The following is an 11,402-nucleotide window of genomic DNA, read 5'->3' as shown; positions in this document are numbered from 1 at the left end:
GATTTTACCAAATTAAAAACCTCTGGAATATAATCAAGAGGAAGATGGATGATCACAAACCATCAAACCACCAAACTGAACTGCTTGAATTTTTGCACCAGGAGTAAAGCAGCATAAAGTTATCCAAAAGCAGTGTGTAAGACTGGTGGAGGAGAACATGATGCCAAGATGCATGAAAACAAAAACTGTGATTAAAAACCTGGATTATTCCACCAAATATTGATTATTTCTGAACTCTTAAAACTTTATGAATATGAACTTGTTTTTTTTGCATTATTTGAGGTCTGAAAGCTCTGCACCTTTTTTGTTGTTATTTCAGCCATTTCTCTTTTTTATGCAAATAAATGCTCTAAATATTTGGGAATTTGGGAGAAATGTTGAACAAACCAGAATATGTTTTATATTTTGGATCCTACAAAGTAGCTCCTCTTGTTTAGATGATCAGTTTTGAACATCTCTGCTGGATTTTCTCAGTCAGTTTTATGAGGTAGAGTCTCCCGTAATTCAGGCTTTCAGTTAACAGCTGTGCTGAACTCATCAAGAGTTAATTACTTGAATTTCTTGTCTCTTAATAAAGTGTTTGAGAGCATCAGTTAAAGTAAAGTAGTGAAGAGGTAGAGTTACAGGTATACAGTGAATAGTGAATATTTCAGTAATGTTCGAATCCAGGTTATGAGAAGCAACAACTAAATGAAGAAATAAAAAATGACTTTAAGAAGAAATGAAGGTCAGTCAGTCCAAAAAAAAGTATCCTCAAATGTAGTTTCCAGCCTCAAAAAACGCAAGCTAGCAGCTCCCCAGATAAGAGCACCTAAATATTTCACAGAGTATTTTGGTTTTGATCACCCACAGGTTGTACAGTCACCCAGGACAGGAATTGAACCCTGCACAGTGTTTTATATGGCTTATAAGAGGTTTATAAATGTGGTGGCATCTTCAGTGACCAAAACTATTGAAAGTATCTCAGATACTTTACAGTGTGTGTAGATGGGAGTGTGTGTGTGTGTGTGTGTGTGTGTGTGCTCTGAGGGGATGTTAAATATGCAGCATGCTCTGTAGGCAGGGTTGTGGAAGTGCTTTACTGCAGGCTGGGTCCAACTAAAAGCAGCTACAGATTCTTAGCATGACTGAGACCTCCAGCTCCAGTTTCACATCCTCCATTAGGCCCTGTGTGAGAGTGTGTGTGTGTGTGTGTATAAGTGTGTGAGAGAGTGTGTGTGTATAAGTGTGTGAGAGAGTGTGTGTGTATAAGTGTGAGTGTGATGAGCTGACTCAGCTGTGAGAGCTGTCTGGTCGCTCTGCAGTCGAGTGCAGACGCAGCCGGTAAACCTCACTCCTGATCCCCTGCAGCCGGATTAGTCTCACCTGGGCAGCTTCCGTCATTTAAATATATATATATTATATTCTATATTTCTCTCTTTATATCGTTTATTTTCCTCCCTCTGCTCCATTTACAGCACTGGTGTGGGTTTATACTCAACTTACTATTCAGACTCTTCAGCAGCCTGTCATTTTAATCCAGTATGAGTCCGCGGCATTTACAGTCTTAACAATTAAAAACAAGTTTGATAGTTTTTAACCCAGTATGAATCTGATATATGTGCTGTATTTACATTCTTAACAATTAAAAAAAAAGTTTGATAGTTTTTAACCCAGTATGAATCTGATATATGTGCTGTATTTACATTCTTAACTATTAAAAAAAAGTTTGATAGTTTTTAACCCAGTATGAATCTGATATATGTGCTGTATTTACATTCTTAACAATAAAAAAAAAAGTTTGATAGTTTTTAACCCAGTATGAATCTGATATATGTGCTGTATTTACACTCTTAACAATTTTAAAAAAGTTTGATTTTAACCCAGTATGGTTCTGCAGGAAGTGTAGTTTTAATCCAGTATAAATATGCAGTGTGTTGCTTTAGTCCAGTATGAATCTACAGGGAGTGTAGGTTTACAGTCTGAACACTAAAAGTCTGACGAATTTAAATCTAATATTAACCTAGAGTGTGAGTTGTATTAATCCAGTATGAATAATTAGGGTGTGTATTTTTAATCCAGTATGAATCTGCGCTCTGATGGATTTACAGTCTGAACAGTACAAATCTGATAGATTTGAATCCAGTATGAATCTTCAGTGTGTAGTTTTAATCCAGTATAAATCTGTAGAGAGTGTAGTTTTAATCCAGTATGAATCTGCAAGGTATATTATTTATAGACTGACAATATTAATTTTCTAATGTTAATCCAGTATGAATCTGCAAGGTGTATTATTTAAAAACTGATGATAATATTTTATATTTTTAATCCAATATGAACCTGCAAGGTGTATTATTTATTGACTTATGGTAATATTTTATCATTTTAATCCAGTATGAATTTGTAAAATGTATAGTTTGTACAGTCTGATGATAATATTTTATCATTTTAATCCAGTATGAATTTGTAAAATGTATAGTTTGTACAGTCTGATAATAATATTTTATAATTTAATCCAGTATGAATCTGCAAGGTATATTATTTATAGACTGATGGAAATATTTTATAATATTAATCCAGTATGAATGTGTAAAATGTCTAATTTTTACAGTCTGATGATAATATTTTAATCCAGTATGAATCTGTAATGGTAATAATCTCTCTCTCTGTGTGTTTAGCGGATCCTCTGGTTGGGAGTATAGCCACTCAGTATTTGACCAACAGAGCGGAACATGACAGGATAGCCCGACAGTGGACCAAGAGATACGCCACATAAACCCCGGACCCCACCGTCCACCTTTTAGCCCCGCCCCACGACCCCCGACCCCCTTTACAACACCCCCCCCCACCCACTCCTGCAGCCCCACCCAGATCCAGGAGCATCCACAACTCCACCACCACGAGCAGCAGCAGATCTTTATACCTTCACCGTACGGACAGAGCGGACTCCAGGGGGCGCCGGGGAGAGCCGCCGAGCCGAGCGCTACCGCTGTAGAGTTCTTTTGTAGCTGTAGTTTTAGTTCTGTTTAAAACGCCTCCTCTCGCAAGTCTCGCTTCTTTGGGATATTAAAAAAAACAATAAAAAAACATAAAAAAAAAGAAATGTATTTTGTGATGTAATGAGGAAACTGTTCCTAAAGGTCAACCAAATATTACGGTGCATTTTATCCTAACCCAGTATCTGTACCCAGTGGAAAATAAAAACAAAACAAAAACAAAAAAACAACAAAAAACGTGTGTAAAAAAAAAAGACAAAAAATAGCGTATAGCTGTAGAATATTAGAGATGGTGTAATTTCTATGCGCCCCGGAGCCGTTGTGTGCTTCATGATGATGATGATGATGTCGTAAATCTGTCCCTCTTTTTGTCACTTTGTAATGAAGAGATGATTGAACGTTTTGTAGCTCAGCTGAAATGAGCCGCTGATGTAATAATTTCCCCTCAAACACAATAAAAACGAAACAGTAACCTGAACACCGGGATCCGCAGTGTGTGCCGGAGTGGGAGACGGAGTGAGTATGCAGTATGTATTATTGTGACAGTATGAATCTGCTAAATACGTATGTAGTTTTCATGGTTTTAACAATAATAATCAGATTTGAATCCAGTAGAAATCTGCTATGTATGTTTTTTTCATGGTTTTAACAATAATAAGCAAACAGATTTGAATCCAGTATGAATCTGCTTTATCTTAACAATAGTAAGCAGACTGATCTGAATTCAGTATGAACCTGCAATATGTTTAGTTTTTAAACTCTTAGTAGTAATGATCTGACAGAGTTTAACCCAGTATGCATCTTGCGAATGTGTTGTTTTTGTTTATAGTCTTAACAATAATGAATAGACAGATTTGAATCCAGTATGAATCTGCTATATACGTATGCATATTTCATGGCCTTATCAATAATAAGGAGACGTATTTAAATACAGTATGAATCTGCTATATACATATGTAGTTTTCACGGTCTTATTAAGCATAAGGAGACAGATTTGAATCCAGTATGAATCTGCTATATGTTTAGTTTTTGCACTCTTAATAGTAATGATCTGACATAGTTTATTCCAGTATGAATCTTTGAAATGTACAGTTTCTACAGTCTGACCATAATAATCGTAAGAATCTGTTATATATTTAATTTTCTGGTCTTAACAATAATAGGCAGACATATTTGAATCCAGTATGAATCTGCTACATACATTTGTAGTTTTCACGGTCTTAACAACAATAAGCAGACAGATTTGATGGCAGTATGAATTTGCTATACGTGCAGTTGTCATGGTCTTATCAATAATAAGCAGATTTGAATCCAGTATGAATCTGATATATACAGTATGTAGGTTTTACACTCGTAAAGATCTGACAGAGTTTATTCCAGTATGAATCTGTATGAAAATTTATAGTTTCTACAGTCTGAAGGTAATAACTGTGGAATTGTTTTAATCCAGTATGAATCTGATGATCAAGAGTTCAGAGTTCATCACTACACACCTCCAAACTTCATGTAGCTTCAGAGTTCATTACCGCCCCCTGGTGGTTAGTATTGTAATGGTATTCCCAAGTTGGTTAAGTTGCTACTTTTGTAAGCAAATTTATAAAAAGTATCTTCATTCATTACTCTGTAGGTAGAAGTATAGATACTAGAGTTTAATAAAATACTTCTGTAGAAGTTGTAGAAGAATCAACTCAAGCTTTTCACTCTTTAAGTAAAAGTGTTTGAATAAGTACTGGATTCAAAACTACTTTTAAAGTATAAAAGTAAAAGTAATGTAAGGGGAAAAAATAAAATAAAGCCATTAAGAACAAAAGCTTAGGCCACGCCCACAGAGTCCTATAGTGCACTACCCCCCATGATCAACTGAAGAACTGTGGAACTGTGTTTTAATCTTGGTCAAATATAATCATATAAAAGTGAAGTTTAGTAAAATAAAGGTGGATTATGGTACAATTGTTAATTGTTAGTGTGATTGAATAATGCACTGCACTGATTAATTATCCGTTATGATAAATGCGGGAACTGAATTAGTCAGCATGCTGTAATAATCACCACATGAGGGAGACAAAGCATTACATGTAGATTTTCACTTTTAATTAATACAAAAATCTACATTTTACACATTTCTTTAATACTGTTAATATAGATCTGATATAATGCATTAATACAGCACTTTATTATTATTATTATTATTATTGTTATTATTATTATTATTATTATTATTGTAGGTGTTTCTAATAAAGTGGCCAGTGTGTAGAAACACAAGGTATTATAAGTGTTTCTAATAAAGTGGCCAGTATTATAGCTGTTTCTAATAAAGTGGCCAGTGAGTGGAAGCACAAGGTATTATAGGTGTTTCTAATAAAGTGGCCAGTGTGTAGAAACACAAGGTATTGTAAGTGTTTCTAATAAAGTGGCCAGTGAGTGACCAGAAACACAAGGTATTATAGGTGTTTCTAATAAAGTGGCCAGTGAGCACAAGGTATTATAGGTGTTTCTAATAAAGTGGCCAGTGAGCAGAAACACAAGGTATTATAGGTGTTTCTAATAAAGTGGCCAGTGAGTGGAAACACAAAGTATTATAGGTGTTTCTAATAAAGTGGCCAGTGAGTGAAAGCACAAGGTATTATAGGTGTTTCTAATAAAGTGGCCAGTGAGCAGAAACACAAGGTATTATAGGTGTTTCTAATAAAGTGGCCAGTGAGTGAAAGCACAAGGTATTATAGGTGTTTCTAATAAAGTGGCCAGTGAGTGAAAGCACAAGGTATTATAGGTGTTTCTAATAAAGTGGCCAGTGAGTGAAAGCACAAGGTATTATAGGTGTTTCTAATAAAGTGGCCAGTGAGCAGAAACACAAGGTATTATAGGTGTTTCTAATAAAGTGGCCAGTGAGCAGAAACACAAGGTATTTTAGGTGTTTCTAATAAAGTGGCCAGTGAGTGGAAACACAAGGTAAAAAAGGTGTTGCCAATAGTAGCTAAGGGTTATATATGAATCAATATGTAACATTATGAATATGTTTGAGTCAGAACAGAAGAGTAGTCCTGTTATTTGAGTTATTATCTGTTTTCTTTAGTAAATCAGTGTGTGGAAAGTGAGCGGATGAGGAGGAAAAGCTGGATCTGACAGACTCGTCCTCGTCTCTGACGTCCGGGCTGGCAGAACGAAGCCGAGCGCTGCCTGGCTGAGTGTGATGGTGCTGCAGAAAGCTCTGCTAATTAGAGAAGAAACGCTGCAGGATGAATTTAACTCAGCTGTCAGTCATGCCTCTCTGGACTGCAGTACAAAACAGCATTAGCTAAAGCCAGAGCCAGTTCTGATCCAAACCCACAGTGCAAATCTTTTTATATTTTATTATTTATATTAATATATATATATATATATATATATATATATATATATATATATATATATATATATATATATATATATATATATATATATATATATATATATACATATATCATCCATTATTAGACCTCACTACAACTCCCATAATTCACCTGCACCCCTTTTACTATCAGCCCTTACTACAACTCCCATAATTCACCTGCACCCACTATTTTCAGCCCTTACTACAACTCCCATAATTCACCTGCACCCACTATTTTCAGCCCTCACTACAACTCACATAATTCACCTGCACCCACAATTATTATCAGCCCTCACTACAACTCCCATAATTCACCTGCACCCACTGTTATCAGCCCTCACTACAACTCCCATAATTCACCTGCACCCACTATTATCAGCTCTCACTACAACTCCCAAAATTCACCTGCACCCACTATTATAAACCCTCACTACAACTCCCATAATTCACCTGCACCCACTATTATCAGCCCTCACTACAACTCCCAAAATTCACCTGCACCCACTATTATCAACCCTCACTACAACTCCCATAATTCACCTGCACCCACTATTATCAGCCCTCACTACAACTCCCATAATTCACCTGCACCCACTATTATCAGCCCTCACTACAACTCCCATAATTCACCTGCACCCACTATTATTATCCGCCCTCACTACATCTCCCATAATTCACCTGCACCCACTATCATCAGCCCTCACTACAACTCCCATAATTCACCTGCACCCACTGTTATCAGCCCTCACTACAACTCCCATAATTCACCTGCACCCACTATTATCAGCTCTCACTACAACTCCCATAATTCACCTGCACCCACTATTATCAGCCCTCACTACAACTCCCATAATTCACCTCCTCCCACTATTATCAGCTCTCACTACAACTCCCATAATTCACCTGCACCCACTATTATCAGCTCTCACTACAACTCCCAAAATTCACCTGCACCCACTATTATAAACCCTCACTACAACTCCCATAATTCACCTGCACCCACTATTATCAGCCCTCACTACAACTCCCAAAATTCACCTGCACCCACTATTATCAACCCTCACTACAACTCCCATAATTCACCTGCACCCACTATTATCAGCCCTCACTACAACTCCCATAATTCACCTGCACCCACTGTTATCAGCCATCACTACATCTCCCATAATTCACCTGCACCCACTATTTTCAGCCCTCACTACAACTCACATAATTCACCTGCACCCACTATTTTCAGCCCTTACTACAACTCCCATAATTCACCTGCACCCACTATTTTCAGCCCCTCACTACAACTCACATAATTCACCTGCACCCACAATTATTATCAGCCCTCACTACAACTCCCATAATTCACCTGCACCCACTATTTTCAGCCCTCACTACAACTCCCATAATTCACCTGCACCCACAATTATTATCAGCCCTCACTACAACTCCCACAATTCACCTGCACCCACTATTATCAACCCTCACTACAACTCCCATAATTCACCTGCACCCACTGTTATCAGCCCTCACTACAACTCCCATAATTCACCTGCACCCACTATTATCAGCTCTCACTACAACTCCCATAATTCACCTGCACCCACTATTATCAGCCCTCACTACAACTCCCATAATTCACCTCCTCCCACTATTATCAGCTCTCACTACAACTCCCATAATTCACCTGCACCCACTATTATCAGCTCTCACTACAACTCCCAAAATTCACCTGCACCCACTATTATAAACCCTCACTACAACTCCCATAATTCACCTGCACCCACTATTATCAGCCCTCACTACAACTCCCAAAATTCACCTGCACCCACTATTATCAACCCTCACTACAACTCCCATAATTCACCTGCACCCACTATTATCAGCCCTCACTACAACTCCCATAATTCACCTGCACCCACTGTTATCAGCCATCACTACATCTCCCATAATTCACCTGCACCCACTATCATCAGCCCTCACTACAACTCCCATAATTCACCTGCACCCACTATTATCAGCCCTCACTACAACTCCCATAATTCACCTGCACCCACTGTTATCAGCCATCACTACATCTCCCATAATTCACCTGCACCCACTATTATCAGCCCCTCACTACAACTCCCATAATTCACCTGCACCCACTATTATCAACCCTCACTACAACTCCCATAATTCACCTGCACCCACTATTATTATCAGCCCTCACTACAACTCCCATAATTCACCTGCACCCACTATTATTATCAGCCCTCACTACAACTCCCATAATTGCTCTTCCTGACTTTGCACGGTCCTGATGAGTGCCAGTTTCATCACAGCTTAAAACCTGGCATTAGGCATGGAGCCAATAGGTTCATACTTGTTTATCTGCTTAAGATATTCTTTTATTATATTATATTATATTATATTATATTATATTATATTATATTATGTTATATTATATTATATTATATTATATTATATTATATTATTCTATTGTATTGGCAGTTCTTCTGGTTTTCTCTACAGGAAACGGATGCTACTGGATTGTTATTTTTGATATTCAGTATATGTGTATAACAGATCACAGCCACTGTTTCAGTTCATAAATCAAAGCAGAGGATCTTTTATAGGGCCATAAAACATGGAATTTCCCTTCCATAAATAAAGCCTCCAGCCTGTAAACAGCTCTGATTAATTCCTCACTGCTTTCCACATCAACAAATGAAGCCGTGTATCTGAGCAGAGGTCACATGACTCTCAGGACCAATGCCAGCATCCCCACAGTAACACTATTGAGACGGTTATTAGGCCCATTATGCATTGTGAAGCCAAAACATTATGAACATTGATGAAGTAAATAATACTGTCCGGTAGGGTTGGGCGATATGGCTCTATAAAAATATCACAATGTTTTAGGGTATTTTTGTGATAATGACAAGCAAATAGGTACGTTTAAAAATAATTACTCCCATAATTCACCTGCACCCACTGTTATCAGCCATCACTACATCTCCCATAATTCACCTGCACCCACTATTTTCAGCCCTCACTACAACTCACATAATTCACCTGCACCCACTATTTTCAGCCCTTACTACAACTCCCATAATTCACCTGCACCCACTATTTTCAGCCCCTCACTACAACTCACATAATTCACCTGCACCCACAATTATTATCAGCCCTCACTACAACTCCCATAATTCACCTGCACCCACTATTTTCAGCCCTCACTACAACTCCCATAATTCACCTGCACCCACAATTATTATCAGCCCTCACTACAACTCCCACAATTCACCTGCACCCACTATTATCAACCCTCACTACAACTCCCATAATTCACCTGCACCCACTGTTATCAGCCCTCACTACAACTCCCATAATTCACCTGCACCCACTATTATCAGCTCTCACTACAACTCCCATAATTCACCTGCACCCACTATTATCAGCCCTCACTACAACTCCCATAATTCACCTCCTCCCACTATTATCAGCTCTCACTACAACTCCCATAATTCACCTGCACCCACTATTATCAGCTCTCACTACAACTCCCAAAATTCACCTGCACCCACTATTATAAACCCTCACTACAACTCCCATAATTCACCTGCACCCACTATTATCACCCCTCACTACAACTCCCAAAATTCACCTGCACCCACTATTATCAACCCTCACTACAACTCCCATAATTCACCTGCACCCACTATTATCAGCCCTCACTACAACTCCCATAATTCACCTGCACCCACTGTTATCAGCCATCACTACATCTCCCATAATTCACCTGCACCCACTATCATCAGCCCTCACTACAACTCCCATAATTCACCTGCACCCACTATTATCAGCCCTCACTACAACTCCCATAATTCACCTGCACCCACTGTTATCAGCCATCACTACATCTCCCATAATTCACCTGCACCCACTATTATCAGCCCCTCACTACAACTCCCATAATTCACCTGCACCCACTATTATCAACCCTCACTACAACTCCCATAATTCACCTGCACCCACTATTATTATCAGCCCTCACTACAACTCCCATAATTCACCTGCACCCACTATTATTATCAGCCCTCACTACAACTCCCATAATTGCTCTTCCTGACTTTGCACGGTCCTGATGAGTGCCAGTTTCATCACAGCTTAAAACCTGGCATTAGGCATGGAGCCAATAGGTTCATACTTGTTTATCTGCTTAAGATATTCTTTTATTATATTATATTATATTATATTATATTATATTATATTATATTATATTATATTATATTATATTATATTATTCTATTGTATTGGCAGTTCTTCTGGTTTTCTCTACAGGAAACGGATGCTACTGGATTGTTATTTTTGATATTCAGTATATGTGTATAACAGATCACAGCCACTGTTTCAGTTCATAAATCAAAGCAGAGGATCTTTTATAGGGCCATAAAACATGGAATTTCCCTTCCATAAATAAAGCCTCCAGCCTGTAAACAGCTCTGATTAATTCCTCACTGCTTTCCACATCAACAAATGAAGCCGTGTATCTGAGCAGAGGTCACATGACTCTCAGGACCAATGCCAGCATCCCCACAGTAACACTATTGAGACGGTTATTAGGCCCATTATGCATTGTGAAGCCAAAACATTATGAACATTGATGAAGTAAATAATACTGTCCGGTAGGGTTGGGCGATATGGCTCTATAAAAATATCACAATGTTTTAGGGTATTTTTGTGATAATGACAAGCAAATAGGTACGTTTAAAAATAATTACTGCATGGGTGATTAATATGTTTCAGCTGGCAACACGTTATTTAACCCTAGCTGATGCAGGGAGTAGCTTCTCATCAGTTAAATAACCATGAAAAAAGACTCATTGTCACGTTTTTGTCCTGTTTCCTGTCGTCTCCCTTCTGTTCTAGTGTTTCTGTGTTTGTTTACCTTTTACCTATTTACCTGTTTGATGTAGCTCCGCCCCCTTGTTAACCTGTCTCATGTGTTTCCCAATTCCTGTCCATATATTTCCATTACCCTTGTCGGTTCTTGTACGTTTATACGTCAGTTCAGGTTGTGTGTT

The 11,402-nt window shown here is 38.1% G+C and overlaps 1 protein-coding gene and 1 long non-coding RNA gene across 4 annotated transcripts in view; one reads left to right on the top strand and one right to left on the bottom strand.

Annotated features, from left to right (window-relative positions):
* Positions 1-3,453, top strand: part of ube2e3 (ubiquitin-conjugating enzyme E2E 3 (UBC4/5 homolog, yeast)) — a 36,375-nt gene extending 32,922 nt beyond the window's left edge. For all 3 annotated transcript variants that reach the window (XM_049484851.1, XM_022664371.2, XM_049484850.1), the window contains one exon: positions 2,658-3,453. In XM_049484851.1, the coding sequence (XP_049340808.1) occupies positions 2,658-2,755 (98 nt within the window). In that variant the 3' untranslated portion in view covers positions 2,756-3,453. The remainder of the gene's footprint in view (positions 1-2,657) is intronic.
* A 4,223-nt stretch (positions 3,454-7,676) lies between these two features.
* Positions 7,677-10,425, bottom strand: LOC125804941 (uncharacterized). Its single transcript, XR_007441160.1, has 3 exons — positions 10,344-10,425; positions 9,713-9,847; positions 7,677-7,930 (listed from the first exon to the last, which is right to left on the bottom strand). It is a non-coding gene; the product is annotated as an uncharacterized LOC125804941 (long non-coding RNA).
* Positions 10,426-11,402: the final 977 nt, after the last annotated feature.

Source organism: Astyanax mexicanus, chromosome 11 (assembly GCF_023375975.1).
Source record: "Astyanax mexicanus isolate ESR-SI-001 chromosome 11, AstMex3_surface, whole genome shotgun sequence".
NCBI classification, from domain to species: Eukaryota; Metazoa; Chordata; class Actinopteri; order Characiformes; family Acestrorhamphidae; genus Astyanax; species Astyanax mexicanus.
The sequence above is the reverse complement of the archived record's forward strand: the minus strand, read 5'-3'. Positions and strand labels throughout refer to the sequence as shown.